A 17,544-nucleotide genomic window follows, 5' to 3' on the forward strand; every position below is an offset into this window, starting at 1 on the left:
TATTTCAGCAGGTAGGATAGTTGGGAACAAGTTCTCATTTACAAACTGCGACCTGGTCAAGAATAAAGCTAAGCAATACGACAAAAACAACAACAGAGAGTTACACATAAACAAACGGAGTCAATAACACAATAGAAAGATCTATGTACAGTGACATGGCCATACTCGTATTTGTAATTGTATCTGTATATTGACATAATTATACCCGTGATCGGAGTGCGCCGAGGTGTGTGTGTGTGTTTGTGTGTGGGCAGCTACATTTGCTATCAATCAATCAGAATATGCATTAGCGTTTCATCTTTATCTCTGCCTCTTGCCCCATTGTGAGATAATAATGCACATTGATAGCAAACGTCCTCGTCGTGTGGTTTGTATCATAGCAGCAGACAGCAGCAATCTAAATGATAATCTATGATCAGACCAAAAACATGCGAGGTTTTTGTCGAGCATGAGAACAGCCATTAGCCGTGGTATTTTGGCCATATACCACACGCCTTGGGGTTAATTCGATAAATTGATTCAGAAAAAAAAGAGCTGGAATACATTTCCTCGTATAATGTTGTTCCTCTTTGAATGCGATTTTACTGCTAAGAAAAACATTCAAAATAAAAGTCCTCGTCAAACTTCCCGTTCCATGGCTACTACTACTTCCGGGTCAGCTTCGCTCCATGCAATGACATTGTAACCAAATATTTACGAAATCAAATACGGGGAGTGTGTCTGTGCACGTTTTTTTTTTTGCTATTCATGCTATGAATTTGTACCCGCCATTTACAAAATCTATACGGGGAGTGTGTCTGTGCCAGTTGTTGCTATACATGCTCTGAAAGACAAAGTTGACCGACATAGTTTTACAATATGACACCAATGTCTACGGGATTCACAGATGAGCGACAGGGCGAAGCACAGGTAAACACGCAACAGTAGACTGCTCCAGTAACTAAGCTACTGTTCCCTAGCAAGCCTCATCTGTCACTTGCAGTCATTGAACATGATTACTGCTACTAGCAAGCTGTAGGCTAACTAGCTAACGTTTTCTATGCACTCGAATTCTTGACAACAACAAAAAACACAAACCGGTTACTTCAATGGATATGTATTGATAAAAATCAATTAATGTTCGTTTTTTGGGACAGCTAACGTGTGTGTGTGTATATATAGAGTCCTGTAGGAATGGATTACATCCCCACAGAAGATGAGAGGAGAGTCTTCAGAGAATGCAACCAGGAGAGTTTCTGGTACAGATGTAAGTTACCATGGGTAACACAAGACTAACAAAATAGTAATAGATTTTACAGGAGTCTATATTTTTAACGGAAGTCTGTGTTTTACACAAATCAGGTTCATGCTCAATATATCATTCCTTCTATGTACAGGTATTGGTGCACACGTGATTCTAACCTCGTTTCTCCCCTCCCTTCCTACAGCCGTGCCCTTCTCAGTGGTCAGCATGCTTGTCACTCAAGGCCTCATCCATAGAGGTAGGCCCACCTCCCACCACCCATCATCACTATATCTTAGTGTACGATAATCTAGGAGAGCATCTCAATACTCTGATATAGAATAGTAGCTTCCTGTTAGAGATACCTTAATGACACGTGGCGTCCAAGATGAAAGTGTACGATAGTGTATGATCTAGGAGAGCATCTCAATACTCTGATATAGAATAGTAGCTTCCGGTTAGAGATACCTTAATGACGACAGCCAAAAATATGGAGGTGTTTTCTGCAGAGGGCTGCAGATGTATCACACCTATACATTTTTTTGAGTGTCTGCAACCCACCTGGTCGACACTTGCCTTTTCTACCATGAATTGGACTAGTGACATCAAGACCGACTCTCCTGTGTTCCTTCCTGTCTTAACCCTGATGACATCAAGACTGACTCTCCTGTGTTCCTTCCTGTGTTTTAGGAGCTCTGACGTTGTCGTCCAGGTTTGGATCTCTCCCTAAAGTGGCCTGTGAGTTCACTGAACACAGATGTTTGTGTATGCATTGTTATTATGAGATTGTAATACAGGTGTGTGTCCCCAGTTGCGGGGCTGTGTGGCTACCTGGCAGGGAAGATGTCGTACATGAAACACTGTCAGGAGAAGTTCAAGAGGCTGGAGCACTCCCCTCTGGGAGAAGCACTGAGACAGAGGACTAGACCCAACGCACAGTCAGTAACACACACACACACACACACACACATATATATATATTCGCTGACTCACTCACTCTCCTCTTCTCTCTCAGGTCGTCTCAGGGCCCCCAGTCAGAGATGAGTGACCCCGACCAGGTGACCTTTGACCCCATGTTCCAGGCCTCTGACCCCCAGAGCCAGGTACACACACACACACACACATTTAAATACTTTATTTGAATCCACCCATCAAATGTACATAAAAAATGGATCTAAACATTTCAAAGTTCCCTGTATGCATAGCAACCAACAGTACAGGAAGCACCTCCTTCTCCAAACAGCTAGGCTGCCCACGACAGCTGAAACAGAGCAGTACCTAGACAACTCCTCTGCCATAGTTATCGTCACCTCGCCCTGGTCCCCCTGTTCTCTCTGGCCCCCCCTGTTCTCTCTGCCCCCCCCCCCCCCTGTTCTCTCTGGCCCCCCCTGTTCTCTCCATACGACAACAATATCTGGTGTATTTGACACACAGGAAAAGACATCATCATCATCAAACCAGCTTCCTGTTACACAAGACTGTTAATGGATGTGGGGTGGCAGGTAGCCTAGTGTGTTGGACTAGTAACCGAAAGTCCAGTCCAGGATAGTGTTGTAGTAGCTGGGAGACAGAGTGGTCAACACGGTCTCAGTCTAGTGTTGTAGTAGCTGGTAGACAGAGTGGTCAACACGGTCTCAGTCTAGTGTTGTAGTCGCTGGGAGACAGAGTGGTCAACACGGTCTCAGTCTAGTGTTGTAGTAGCTGGGAGACAGAGTGGTCAACACGGTCTCAGTCTAGTGTTGTAGTAGCTGGGAGACAGTGGTCAACACAGTCTAGTGTTGTAGTAGCTGAGAGACAGAGTGGTCAACACGGTCTCAGTCTAGTGTTGTAGTAGCTGGTAGACAGAGTGGTCAACACGGTCTCAGTCTAGTGTTGTAGTAGCTGGGAGACAGAGTGGTCAACACGGTCTCAGTCTAGTGTTGTAGTAGCTGAGAGACAGAGTGGTCAACACGGTCTCAGTCTAGTGTTGTAGTAGCTGGTAGACAGAGTGGTCAACACGGTCTCAGTCTAGTGTTGTAGTAGCTGAGAGACAGAGTGGTCAACACGGTCTCAGTCTAGTGTTGTAGTAGCTGGGAGACAGTGGTCAACACAGTCTAGTGTTGTAGTAGCTGAGAGACAGAGTGGTCAACACGGTCTCAGTCTAGTGTTGTAGTAGCTGGTAGACAGAGTGGTCAACACGGTCTCAGTCTAGTGTTGTAGTAGCTGGTAGACAGAGTGGTCAACACGGTCTCAGTCTAGTGTTGTAGTAGCTGGTAGACAGAGTGGTCAACACGGTCTCAGTCCAGTGTTGTAGTAGCTGGTAGACAGAGTGGTCAACACGGTCTCAGTCTAGTGTTGTAGTAGCTGGTAGACAGACTGGTCAACACGGTCTCAGTCCAGTGTTGTAGTCGCTGCATCCGTCCGGTACCGAGGAGTGTTGTCCTGGATGTAGGATGAGCTTCTGCAACAACACTTGCAGTCTGACCACAACTGCATCCGAGGCCGTCACTGGCTCAGTTTTACATATCAGTCCGTGTCCAACCTGATCTCCAGTCAGTGTTCTGTGTAAAGTGTTCCCGTTTTGATTGTGTGTGTCAGGTCCCACCCAACGCCAGAGACTATGGATACAGTGACTCCCCCAACGCGGCACAGACCAGCCGCACTGCTGCAGACATCGACTACAACATGCCAGGTAACCGTGGCAGCAAGTAGTAACCTAACTACAGTTGTTAACCATGACAACCCTCCAACGGTACCCTCCTAGTTATAACTGCCTGATTTAACCTCAGTCTAACCCCCCCACCCCCCCTCCACCTCTCCTCCTGCAGCCCAGGGTCGTTTTCACTAGGAACCGAGGGGTGCAGGGTGAAGTTGGCCCTAGACACTGATCTTGGGTCAGTTGCACCCCCCCCCCCCAATCCCCCCCCCCTCCACTAGTGATTAAAGTTACCATTGGGGGGGACGGGGAAGCTGATCCTAGATCTGCACCATAGACTTAGATAGATGACATCATTTGTATCTATCCCATTGTGGCGTCTGGGGGCACGAGCAGCACCATTAAGGCCATCTCTAGGTTGAAGTAGTCCATCTTCTACTATTTAAACAGAGTTGGTAAACCAACTGAAAGGGAGCATACTGCCCCCTGGAGGGTGTTGTCTGAACAGGAATAAAGTCAAGGTCGGTGATTTACTGCCCCCTGGAGGGTGTTGTCTGAACAGGAATAAAGTCTAGGTAGGTGATATACTGCCCCCTGGAGGGTGTTGTCTGAACAGGAATAAAGTCTCAGTAGGTGATTTACTGCCCCCTGGAGGGTGTTGTCTGAACAGGAATAAAGTTTAGGTAGGTGATTTACTGCCCCCCTGGAGGGTGTTGTCTGAACAGGAATAAAGTCAAGGTTGGTGATTTACTGCCCCCTGGAGGGTGTTGTCTGAACAGGAATAAAGTCTAGGTAGGTGATTTACTGCCCCCTGGAGGGTGTTGTCTGAACAGGCATAAAGTCTCAGTAGGTGATTTACTACCCCCTGGAGGGTGTTGTCTGAACAGGAATAAAGTCTAGGTAGGTGATTTACTGCCCCCTGGAGGGTGTTATCTGAACAGGAATAAAGTCTCAGTAGGTGATTTACTGCCCCCTGGAGGGTGTTGGCTGAACGGGAATAAAGTCTAGGTAGGTGATTTACTGCCCCCTGGAGGGTGTTGTCTGAACAGGAATAAAGTCTCAGTAGGTGATTTACTGCCCCCTGGAGGGTGTTGTCTGAACAGGAATAAAGTCTAGGTAGGTGATTTACTGCCCCCTGGAGGGTGTTGTCTGAACAGGAATAAAGTCTAGGTTGGAGATTTACTGCCCCCTGGAGGGTGTTGTCTGAACAGGAATAAAGTCTAGGTAGGTGATTTACTGCCTCCTGGAGGGTGTTGTCTGAACAGGAATAAAGTCTCAGTAGGTGATTTACTGCCCCCTGGAGGGTGTTATCTGAACAGGAATAAAGTCTAGGTAGGTGATTTACTGCCCCCCTGGAGGGTGTTGTCTGAACAGGAATAAAGTCTAGGTAGGTGATTTACTGCCCCCTGGAGGGTGTTGTCTGAACAGGAATAAAGTCTAGGTAGGTGATTTACTGCCCCCCTGGAGGGTGTTGTCTGAACAGGAATAAAGTCTAGGTAGGTGATTTACTGCCCCCTGGAGGGTATTGTCTGAACAGGAATAAAGTCTAAGTAGGTGATTTACTGCCTCCTGGAGGGTGTTGTCTGAACAGGAATAAAGTCAAGGTTGGTAATTTACTGCCCCCTGGAGGGTGTTGTCTGAACAGGAATAAAGTCAAGGTTGGTGATTTACTGCCCCCTGGAGGGTGTTGTCTGAACAGGAATAAAGTCTAGGTTGGTAATTTACTGCCCCCTGGAGGGTATTGTCTGTTACTGCCCCCTGGAGGGTGTTGTCTGAACAGGAATAAAGTTTAGGTAGGTGATTTACTGCCCCCCTGGAGGGTGTTGTCTGAACAGGAATAAAGTCTAGGTCGGTGATTTACTGCCCCCTGGAGTTCTGGAATGTTTTTTTCACAAGTAGATCATTCATTGGCTGATCCCTCCTCATGACCTGGATGGAATGGTGTTCTCTTTCCTTTAACTCACCCATAGGAAGTCCTCTCCGTTGACTACTTCAAAATGGTGGAAGTCCTCAATGACCATGTCCATGTTAAAACAGGTTATTTTCCAAGTCGATATCTATCTACACTGAACAACAAAATATATTTTTTTAAACACAACATGCAACAATTTCTGAGTTACTGTTCATATAAGGAAATCAGTCAGTTGATATATATTCATTAGGCCCTAATCTATGGGTTTCACAGGACTGGGAATACAGATACCTTAAAAATATATATATATATTAATCTATGGGTTTCACAAATCAAATCAAAATCAAATCAAATTTTATTTGTCACATACACATGGTTAGCAGATGTTAATGCGAGTGTAGCGAAATGCTGGGAATACAGATATCTTTAAAAATATATATATGTATTTTTAAAGTAGGGGTTTGGATCAGAAAACCACTCACTATCTGGTGTGACCACCATTTGCCTCTTCAATGGCTGTGCAAAGTTGCTGGAAGTTGGCGGGAGCTGCAACACACTGTCGTACACGGGTCTTTCCAGAGCATTCTAAACATGCTCAATGTCTGGTGTACGCAGGTCGTGGAACTGGGACATGTGCAGCTTCTAAGAATTGTTTACAGATCTTTGTGCCATGGGGAGTGTCATTATCATGCTGAAACATGAGGTGATAGGTGGTGGATGAATGTCACGACAATGGGGCTCAGGATCTCGTCACGGTATCTCTGTGCGTTCAGATTGCCATCCATAAAATGCAATTGTGCAAACTGGGATGGGCCTACCTGAATTTGTCAAATAAAAATTGCTTGTGTTCTTTTTCCTGACCTGTCACCTCTGACCCCTGAAGCCCAATTGTTCCAATATGACGAGGAGCCCAGGAGGAAGCCAATCATGTACGAGGACTTCTAACCTTTACCCTCAAACCTCTGCCCCCCTCCAGCCCAGTCGTTCCTGGATGACGAGGAGCCCAGGAGGAAGCCCATCATGTACGAGGACCTAAGGAACAAGAACCGAGAAACCTATGAGGTCACGCTTACCCAGAAGGCTGAGACGCTGCTCAAACCAGAGTCTGACCGGCAAGGGAGGACCGCCCACAAGAAGGACGGTGAGTCAGTGGTTGTGTGCCAAATGGCACCCTATCCCCTATGTAGTGCACTACTTTAGACCAGAGCCCTATGGCACCCTATTCCCTATATAGGGCACTACTTTAGACCAGAGCCCTATGGCACACTATTCCCTATACAGGGCACTACTTTAGACCAGAGCCCTATGGCACCCTATTCCCTATATAGTGCACTACTTTAGACCAGAGCCTATAGGCTTCTGTGTGCCATTTGTTCTGATCCTTGTCGTATGTGCGAGAATAGAATGTTTCCTAGTATGTGTATTATTATAATTAAGCTATAAGGCCAGAGGGGGTGTGGTATATGACCAATATACCACGGCTAAGGGCTGTTCTTATGCACGACACAACACGGAGTGCCTGGATACAGCCCGTAGCCGTGGTATATTGGCCATATACCACAAACCCACGAGGTGCCTTATTGCTATTACAGACTACTTACCAACGTAATTAGAGCAGTAAAAATACATTCTTTGTCATACCCGTGGTAAGACGGTCTGATATATTACGGCTGTCAGCCAATCAGAATTCAGGGCTCGAACCACCCAGTTTATAATTAATATATTTTAAATGCCAGTATGTCATACTCATTCCGGCTTTTCATCTAATATGAATTGGCTGCATGTTACTGAGGAAGAGAAGTCTGATTGGCTGCACGTTACTGAGGAAGAGAAGTCTGATTGGCTGCACGTTACTGAGGAAGAGAAGTCTGATTGGCTGCACGTTACTGAGGAAGAGAAGTTCAGACCCACTTGTCTGACAACAGCTGATAATCGAGCCAATAGGGTCACGTTCATTAGGGTGTAACGTTACAGAAATAATAATGGGTTTTATCATCCCTTCATCCTCTCCTTTCTTTTAGCAGGGAAGAAGAACGTCTACGGAGACAGCTTGGAGGAGTGAGTCTCTCCATCTGTTATCATTGACAGTGCTGATTGGACTACAATACCCACAACCCCCTTGTGGTTGCTTTGCTATTATTTACGTCTCAATTTATGAATCTATGGGATTATCTCAATTGCATTTCCCTGATTCCTTGCGTCCTCTCTCCTCAAAACCCATTGGATGAGGTCAGGGGGGTAGGCAGGTAGCCTAGGGGTAAAGAGCGTTGGGTCAGTAACCAAAAGGTTGCTGGTTCAGATCTCAGAACCAACTCTGTGAAAAATCAGTCGATGTGTCCTTGAGCAAGGCACTTAACCCTAATTGCTCTCGATAAGTGTCTGCTTAATTACTTAAATATATTTTTTAAATTAGGGCCCCCCATTGCTAAGAATCAAGGAAATAAGATTCTCCCATTGTCTGTCTGATTCTGTCTTTTGAAAACATGTCAATAAACCCAATTGGTTTTGAAATTGCATAACGTTGTCTTTTTGTGTGTCTGTCAATCAGAGAATGATAAAGAGGCCTCTATTGGCCAAATGGCCTTTCTACTTCATTGGCTGATACCTCCTGTGTTTTGTTGTTTTATTGCAGAAAAAAAACAGTATACATACAAGAAGTATACAAACAGACAATGATAACATATGCTAGGGGGGTACAACACATTATACAAAGAACTTAATAGAAACACACATGGATTGTTTTAAAGGCTTTCTTATCAGAAGAATGTAGAATGGTCTTAATGTACTGCTCGAATTTCTTATAGAAAACATGGAAGTGTGGTTTGTTATTAGTGAATTTACATTTATGTATATGATATTAGCATAATTAGATTTGAGGTAAAATTGGTTTTCCTTATTATAGTTAAGGGGCGGCAGGGTAGCCTAGTGGTTAGAGCGTTGGACTAGTAACCGGAAGGTTGCAAGTTCAAATCCCCGAGCTGACAAGGTACAAATCTGTCGTTCTGTCCCTGAACAGGCAGTCATTAGGCCGTCATTGTAAATAAGAATTTGTTCTTAACTGACTTGCCTAGTTAAATAAAATATAAATTATAGTTAAGGAAACGGAGCAGCACATTCTCCCATAAAAAACAAAAGTAAATCAAAAACAATGAATATCTTGTCATTTCTTTACAGACAACACAAACGCACAACTGTTTCTGGATGCTCAACACAAAGTTCAGAACCCACTGTTCATGTATTTAAAAAAAATAGTTTCTGCAGGTTCACAGGGTCATACTTATGGATCATTCTGAAAGAGAGACCTCTTGTTAAACAAGCAGGTATTTGTGTGGTAATAACCAGACTCCCCCCCAACAGACATTATTGACAAATGTATTCCAGTAAGTTGACATTTTTATTTACCTTTATTTAACTTGGCAAGTCAGTTAAGAACAAATTCTTATTTTCAATGACGGCCTAGGAACAGTGGGGTTAACTGCCTGTTCAGGGGCAGAACGACAGATTTGTACCTTGTCAGCTCGGGTGGTTTGAACTTGCAACCTTCCGGTTACTAGACCAACACTCTAACCACTAGGCTACCCCACATAAGGAATGGATTCAAAATATCCCGTTCTGAGGGAACAAGGAGAAACATATACCAATAAGCAGTATGGATTGAAATAGATAAGTCCTCTATCTATATGGCTGCCAACCTAGGGTCGATAAACCAATCAGCAGTATGGATTGAAACATGTCGTTTTTAAATGCACATTTTTATTTCACCTCTATGGGATCAGTGTCCTAAACTGGCCCTAATGGGACTAGAATGAAGAAAGTAACAGCCAACTTTCCGGGACATTGACATGTCTTATATATGGGCAGAAAGCTTAAATTCTAGTTAATCCACCTGCACTGTGCAATTTACAGTAGCTATTACAGTGAAAAAAAAATACCATGCTATTGTTTGAGGAGAGTGCACAAGAACAAAACACATATCACGGCAACTGGGTTTGATACATTCACCTCTGAAGGTAAATAATGTACTTACAATTCAGTAGTCTTGCTCTGATTTGTCATCCTGAGGATCTCCGAGATAAAATGGAGCATGGTTTTGTTTGATAAAATCAATTTTTTATATTCAAATGTAGGAACTGGGTTCTACAGTTTCAACCCCTGCTGTCTCTGGCCCCACAACCACGCCGCTCGGCCATCTAGATGTGTGAAGGTTAGTGTTTTTTTCTGTAGGGAAGCTACTTATCCTTAATTTATGACATTCCTGGGGGTGTGTAAACTTGAATTGTTTTATTACCATAGCATTTTTGTATGTTCTCTATAGTTATGTACTTGAAAATGTATCAATTGGCCAATTTGGCACATTTGAGCAAACTCCTGGCAGACCAGATACAAAATATTGTGTCGTAAATTAAATGCTTCACTGGATCAGTCTGAAACGTTGCACGCCCACTGCTGCCACCTGGTGGCCAAAATCTAAATTACAACTAAACTATGACTGGGTGGCCTTTCTTTTGGATTTCAAAAATGATGAAAAAAATAAAAAATAGAAAACGCATGTTTTTTGGTTTGTATTATCTCTTACCAGATCTAATGTGTTATATTCTCCTACATTAATTTCACATTTCCACAAACTTCAAAGTGTTTCCTTTCAAATGGTATCAAAAATATGCATATATTTTTTTAAAACTAGGTAAGTCAGTTAAGAACAAATTCTTACTTACAATTACGGCCTACCCCCCTGGACAAACCCTCTCCTACCCCGGACGATGCTGGGCCAATTATGCTTCGCCCTACAGCCTGGGAACGAACCAGGGTCTGTAGTGACGCCACTGCAATGCCATAGACCGCTGTGCCACTCAGGAGGCCATAAAAGCCGCATAGCTCAGTAACTACCACCAATGGAAACAATTGCTTTCCTATATACGGTTATTTAATACGACGCAACTTTAGTGGTACGGACAGAACGAAGAGGTTTAGCTCATGTGTGATCATCATGGTAACAAGTAGGCCTAATAATCTCAACTGAATCACATGTCCGTTCTTTACTGCAACCATAAATAAATTACAAATTAGCTACATACTTTAACCAAGAACATACGATAGCTAGCTACTGTCGGATAAATATGTTGAGATATTTATATGTAGAATAGAAAGCCATTTCGCACACAGAATACTTTCTGTGGAATTCCTGAATCTATGACGAAAGAACGTCTCTCCCCTTCCGGTTTCAGGGCACTGCGGCGGATGTTGATATTCTGTTTTGGAGACCACAACCAGAGTTAGCTAGCGAGCTTTCGTCGTTGCCGGAGTTTTTTTTGTTGTTAGTTGTTGTTTGGTTGTTGTCTGACTTTTAAAAAATCGTTTTTCAACCGGGGGAAGGAACCCACTCCCCAAACGACGGCACCGTGTCTCTCCCGGCGCCTCACCGGGGAAACGCGAGGCCGAGTCGTGCGATGATGGAGGACTTCGACGAGATCTACGAGGAGGAGGAGGAGGAAGAGGAGGACGAGGAGAGGGCCGCGGAGGAACAGCTGTTAAAGTACGCTCCAGACCCGGTGGTCGTCCGAGGATCTGGCCACGTCACTGTGTAAGAAACCGGCAGGGCTCGGGGGGGAAAGACCCAAGCACCCGTTAGTTGTCATAAAATAACGCGAACTAGATAACGAAAGTTACACTACGGCATTAACTAGCTTGTTAGCGGAAAGCTAAGCTAACGTAATCAGGTCGGTGTATTTACGATAACAGGGCCAAGAAACTAGCCTATTAGCATGGCAACAATAGCGATTAACGAGCTAACATTACCTAGTTTATGTAGTTCGGACCATAAAATGACTATATACACACCGTAACTTCCTGGTTAACTAAATATACTTTCCATATGTGATTTAGTCAAACAGTTAAAATAGAACGTCACTCAAGGGATATGAGGCTATCTAGTTGTTGTGTGCATCAAATAATGCATTTACTTATCATGTTCTTGTCCCCGAAGGTTTGGACTCAGTAACAAGTTTGAGTCAGAGTTCCCATCGGCACTTACAGGGAAGGTAAGTCATGGAAAGTACACACATTTTCTGTAAATGTGCCATTTTCGACGTGTGTCCCTCAGAGTTTTAACGAGTGCAAATAATCAGGGGCGGTTGCCAGGTGTGCATCAATTGTGATTGTATATTTTTTTGTGTTGGGGTAGCGTTGAGGTGCCACTTGTTGGGAACAACTGCCATACCTGGCAACCCTGCATTTCCAGCTAGCGACAGACTCTGAGAGAATACCTTGCAAAAGGCACTTTTACAGTATTGTAACTTTGTAGTATTGTATTTGCCACTTTAAAATATAAAGATCCACCTGAATTATTTGTAATAGTCATGTGTTTAATTAGCAGGTAATATTGACTCCCGCCCAGGACAGCTAACTAGCTTTCCTGGAGACGTTGAAAGTGTGCAGGTCTCCCCAGCAGAATCTTGTGTGTTTTGATTCCATCCTCAGACAAGCTCACTCTCCCTACTTGTTTAATGTATATGACCTGATTTGAGTGTTTCCCCTGTCTGTCCTCTAGGTGGCGCCAGAGGAGTTCAAGGCCAGTATAAACCGTGTTAACGGCTGTCTGAAGAAGACGCTGCCAGTGAATGTGCGTTGGCTGCTGTGTGGCTGTCTCTGTTGCTGCTGTACACTGGGCTTCAGTCTCTGGCCCGTCATCTGTCTGAGCAAAAGGGTGGGAGACACACACACACACTGAGATACACACACTGACATATACACACAGACCATCCCTCTGCGTACCATACTCAAGGTTACCTGTCTCTCTCCTCCTCAGACACAGAGATCCATGGAGAAGCTGTTGGATTGGGAGAACAGCAGACTGTACCACAAGGTGTGTAGGGGTGGGATGAGGGCCAGGAGAGGTAGTTAAGTTTGACTGATCTCTCCCTCTCTCTCTCTCCCTCCCCTCTCTCCCTCCCCTTTCTCTCTCTCCCTCCCTCCCTCTCTCTCTCTCCCCCCTCCCCCTCTCTCTCTCCCCCCTCCCCCTCTCTCTCTCCCCCCTCCCCCTCTCTCTCTCTCTCCCTCCCCTCTCTCTCCCTCTCTCTCTCTCCCTCTCTCTCTCTCCCTCCCTCTCTCTCCCTCCCTCTCTCTCTCTCTCTCTCCCTCTCTCTCTCTCTCCCTCTCTCTCTCTCTCCCCTCTCTCTCTCCCCTTTCTCTCTCCCCTTTCTCTCTCCCTTCTCTCTCCCTCCCCTCTCTCCCTTGCCCCTCTCTCCCTCCCTCCTCCCTCTCCCTCCCTCCTCCCTCTCCCTCTCTCCCTCCCTCCCTCTCTCTCTCCCTTTCCTTCCCTCTCTCTCCCTTTCCTTCCCTCTCTCAGCTGTGTTTGCATTGGAGGCTGAGCAAGAGGAAGTGTGAAACCAACAACATGATGGAATATGTGAGAACACACACACACAAAATGGAGTACTTGAGTAATGCACACACACACACACACATGATGGAGTACTTGAGTAATGCACACACACACACACACACGATGGAGTACTTGAGTAATGCACACACACACACACACACGATGGAGTACTTGAGTAATGCACACACACACACACACACGATGGAGTACTTGAGTAATGCACACACACACACACTTTGAATAACCTCTCTCTCTCTCCCCCCTCAGGTAATCCTGATAGAGTTCCTACCCAAGATCCCCATTTTCAGACCGGACTAGCTCTCCGCAGCCCCACCCACATCCTCCCGTGGTGCCTCTCTTCACTCGGCCCAGTCACCTCTCCAAAATGGCCTCCTCTTTCCTCCCCTAACCAGGCCCATACCCCTAAAACAAAACCACCATTTAATGTTTACTGGACATTATCTAACTTCTCTATCTAGCCCCTCTATATACCCAGAAAACACCTGTTTACACCCTAAAGCCCCTCCCCTTCTCTGATGTCAACCTTCGACCCCTGATCTGTTGGAGGAGACGTGGCCTTTTGACCCCCCCCCCCCCCGGGGTGGCCACGTTGACTGTCATCGGTCTGTGGGTCATCATGGGAGACCCAGCTCAGAAAGGGTGTAAACGGTACCATAGAACTGTGGAACTGGAGAAAGTGGACTCCTAATTTTGGACCTGCAATGATGGACCTCCTCTTCACAGCCCTTCCCTGTACTCGAGGCACAATCTTTACTCAGATTTATACCCCCGTTATATTGTACCCCAACCTGAACTATGAGACACTCTGTGCTGTTGGAACAGTTGATCTTATACTCTGTTCTAGAACCTCTGTGGAACCGCTGAGGTGACAATCAATGGATTAGCTACGGAACTTCTACAGAACTTCAATGGAACTAATATAGAACATTGACAGAACTTCAATGGATTAGCACACGGGACAGCAATGGAACTGACAGAACAGCTATGGAACTGACAGAACATTAGAACAGCTATGGAACTCCCAACGGAACGTCATTGGAACAGCTATGGAACTGACAGAACATCATTAGAACAGCTATGGAACTCCCAACGGAACGTCATTGGGCTCCCGAGTGGCACAGCGTTCTAACACACTGCATCTCAGTGCAAGAGGCGTCACTGCAGTACCTGGTTCGATTTCAGGCTGCATCACATCCGGCCGTGATTGGGAGTCCCACAGGGCGGCGCACAATTGGCCCAGCGTCGTCCGGGGTAGGCCGTCATTGTAAATAATAATTTGTTCTTTAAATGACTTGCCTAGTTAAATAAAGGTTAAATACAAATGGAACATTGGTAGAACAGTTGTGGAACTTGCAGCATCATTCGCCTTTTGACTGGTCATAGTATTGGTAGAGAACAGCCAAACTAACCACAGTGGGTCAGTAGAGAGAACAGCCAAACTAACCACAGTGGGTCAGTAGAGAGAACAGCCAAACTAACCACAGTGGGTCAGTAGAGAGAACAGCCAAACTAACCACAATAGATCAGTAGAGAGAACAGCCAAACAAACCACAGTGGGTCAGTAGAGAGAACAGCCAAACAAACCACAGTGGATCAGTAGAGAGAACAGCCAAACTAACCACAGTGGGTCAGTAGAGAGAACAGCCAAACTAAACACAGTGGGTCAGTAGAGAGAACAGCCAAACTAAACACAGTGGGTCAGTAGAGAGAACAGCCAAACTAAACACAGATCAGTAGAGAGAACAGCCAAACTAAACACAGTGGATCAGTAGAGAGAACAGCCAAACTAACCACAGTGGATCAGTAGAGAGAACAGCCAAACTAACCACAGTGGGTCAGTAGAGAGAACAGCCAAACTAAACACAGTGGATCAGTAGAGAGAACAGCCAAACTAAACACAGTGGATTAGTAGAGAGAACAGCCAAACTAAACACAGATCAGTAGAGAGAACAGCCAAACTAACCACAGTGGGTCAGTAGAGAGAACAGCCAAACTAAACACCGTGTGTCAGCTACATGAAACCCCCGAGTCTCTCTCTGCGTCCACTCAAACTAGTCTTCGTCCCAAATGGCATCCTGTCCCTCTATTACCTAACAGGGTTCTGGCCAAAAGTAGGGTACAATCTAGACTAGAGAATAGACTGCTATTTCAGATGGTGGTCCTAGACTCTCCTCATCTCCTCCAATAGGATGTAATTTCAGATGGTGGTCCTAGACTCTCCTCATCTCCTCCAATAGGATGTAATTTCAGATGGTGGTCCTAGACTCTCCTCATCTCCTCCAATAGGATGTAATTTCAGATGGTGGTCCTAGACTCCCCTCATCTCCTCCAATAGGATGTAATTTCAGATGGTGGTCCTAGACTCTCCTCATCTCCTCCAATAGGATGTAATTCCAGATGGTGGTCCTAGACTCTCCTACCCCCCCCTCATCTCCTCCAATAGGATGTAATTTCAGATGGTGGTCCTAGACTCCCCTCATCTCCTCCAATAGGATGTAATTCCAGATGGTGGTCCTAGACTCTCCTACCCCCCCCCCCCCTCATCTCCTCCAATAGGATGTAATTTCAGATGGTGGTCCTAGACTCCCCTCATCTCCTCCAATAGGATGTAATTTCAGATGGTAATCCTAGACTCTCCTCATCTCCTCCAATAGGGTGTCATTTCAGATGGTAATCCTAGACTCTCCTATCCATCATCTCTGCACACTAGACACACCTCTAAACCAGAGAAGATCACACAGACTGTCCCACTATACTGTCTGGTCGTACCCTCAAATGGCACCCTTCTCCTTATATAACACACTACTACCCCCACAGCTCTGGTCTAAAGTAGTGCACTTCATAGGGAACAGGGTACCAGTTGGGATTAGAGCCTATTTGTATTGACCCGTATGCTACACCCGGACATGGGCCGATTTCCTGTATCCAAGACGCTGGTTTGTAGGGTCAGCCTCGCGACCGTTGCCTAGCGACGGGGAGAACTGATGATCAGCGACGCAGAAGGAACAGAACTGATTGTTTGTTTTTCTTCACCTTGTTTTTGTTTTACCTGTTCTGTGACAAGGGACTGTGGATGGTTTTTTTGCGTTACTGCTCTGTGTGTGTGTGTGTGTGTGTGTGTCATTTTGAATGTGTGTGTATTAGATTAATGCTAACAGGTTTCCCTGACAACCAACGGTAAACAGACAGAAGCGTGGTGGAATACTCACCTGAGATAAAGGGTGAGATCCTAAATGGCACCCCTTTCCCCTGTGTAGTGCACTATCTTTGACCAGTAATACACTAGATAGTGACTAGGGGGCCATTTTAGAAGTCACACCAAGCTACACACTCCTCATGACCCTAATTTCTGCTCAAACACTAATGGCTGGGTTTTTGGTTGGTCTTTAATCACTGGTAGCTCTCGCTCTGCATCAGGGCTCTCCCTACTTTTAACCACCTTCTCTGTTGTCATTTCTCATCTCATTTTATTGTTAAACACTCAGTCTTGAGTCTGTCCCAAATGGTACTCTATTCCCTATGTAGTGCACTACTTTAGACCAGGACCCTATTCCATATATAGTGCACTACTTTAGACCAGGGACCATAGGGCTCTGTATAGGGAATAGGATGCCATTTGGGACAGCTTTGGCTGATCAGTAAAGGTCAAGGGTCATGCTCAGGGGGTTACCATGGAGATAGAGGAATATGTAGAATTAAAATGGGATGGCCAAACCTACTCCTGGAGAGATACTACTGGCCGTGCAGGCTTTTGCTCTGACCCTGCTCTAACACCTGATTCTACTAATCAGTCTAATCAGAACCGTGACTGGCAGAATGAGGTGTGTTAGAGCAGGGCTGAAGCAAAAGCTTGCAGACCCAGTAGCTCTCTGGGAGGAGGAATTGATATCACCAAGACCACTTTAGGTTCATACGGCATCAACTAGCTTTCTGATTGGTTTACCGGCCATCAACTAGCTTTCTGATTGGTTACCTCACATATAAAGCTAATTTAATGCAATAAGCAGATTTCCGTTGTGTGTAGTTGTGTTTTCAACTGTAATCTCAGTCCATGATTGGATCTTGGTCACCCCTTTTATATTCTTTGTCTGGTATTTCTGATCAGGTGTGTTATGATCCTAGCAGACGTGTGTGGATGAATGATCACGTAACGTGATTAACGGATGTGAAATAGCTAGCTAGTTAGCGGTGTTCGCGCTAAATAGCGTTTCAATCGGTGACGTCACTCGCTCTGAGACCTTGAAGTAGTGGTTCCCCTTTGCTCTGCAAGGGCCGCGGCTTTTGTGGAGCGATGGGTAACGATGCTTCGTGGGTGACTGTTGTGTGCAGAGGTTCCCTGGTGCGCGCCCGGATATGGGCGAGGGGACGGCCTA

The 17,544-nt window shown here is 45.4% G+C and overlaps 2 protein-coding genes across 3 annotated transcripts; both read left to right on the forward strand.

Annotated features, from left to right (window-relative positions):
- The first annotated feature begins 173 nt into the window (after positions 1-173).
- Positions 174-8,285, forward strand: LOC118936837 (OCIA domain-containing protein 1-like). Of its 2 annotated transcripts, none has more exons than XM_036934275.1 (9): positions 174-909; positions 1,162-1,246; positions 1,428-1,481; positions 1,913-1,960; positions 2,034-2,160; positions 2,238-2,325; positions 3,800-3,893; positions 6,746-6,910; positions 7,791-8,285. In XM_036934275.1, exons 1-9 carry the CDS (start codon positions 859-861, stop codon positions 7,829-7,831), a joined length of 753 nt encoding a protein of 250 aa, XP_036790170.1. In that variant the 5' UTR covers positions 174-858; the 3' UTR covers positions 7,832-8,285. The 2 variants fall into 2 exon arrangements, with proteins under 2 accessions (XP_036790170.1, XP_036790171.1); XM_036934276.1 differs by having other exon boundaries at positions 528-909; positions 7,794-8,285.
- Positions 8,286-10,975: 2,690 nt separating this feature from the next.
- On the forward strand, positions 10,976-13,873 carry LOC110512943 (cysteine-rich hydrophobic domain-containing protein 2). Its single transcript, XM_036934277.1, has 6 exons — positions 10,976-11,350; positions 11,753-11,807; positions 12,317-12,472; positions 12,575-12,631; positions 13,115-13,174; positions 13,418-13,873. The coding sequence occupies exons 1-6, from the start codon at positions 11,217-11,219 to the stop codon at positions 13,466-13,468; spliced, it is 513 nt and encodes a 170-aa protein (XP_036790172.1). The 5' UTR covers positions 10,976-11,216; the 3' UTR covers positions 13,469-13,873.
- The last annotated feature ends 3,671 nt before the right edge of the window (positions 13,874-17,544 follow it).

This window comes from Oncorhynchus mykiss, chromosome 10 (assembly GCF_013265735.2).
Source record: "Oncorhynchus mykiss isolate Arlee chromosome 10, USDA_OmykA_1.1, whole genome shotgun sequence".
Taxonomy (NCBI): Eukaryota; Metazoa; Chordata; class Actinopteri; order Salmoniformes; family Salmonidae; genus Oncorhynchus; species Oncorhynchus mykiss.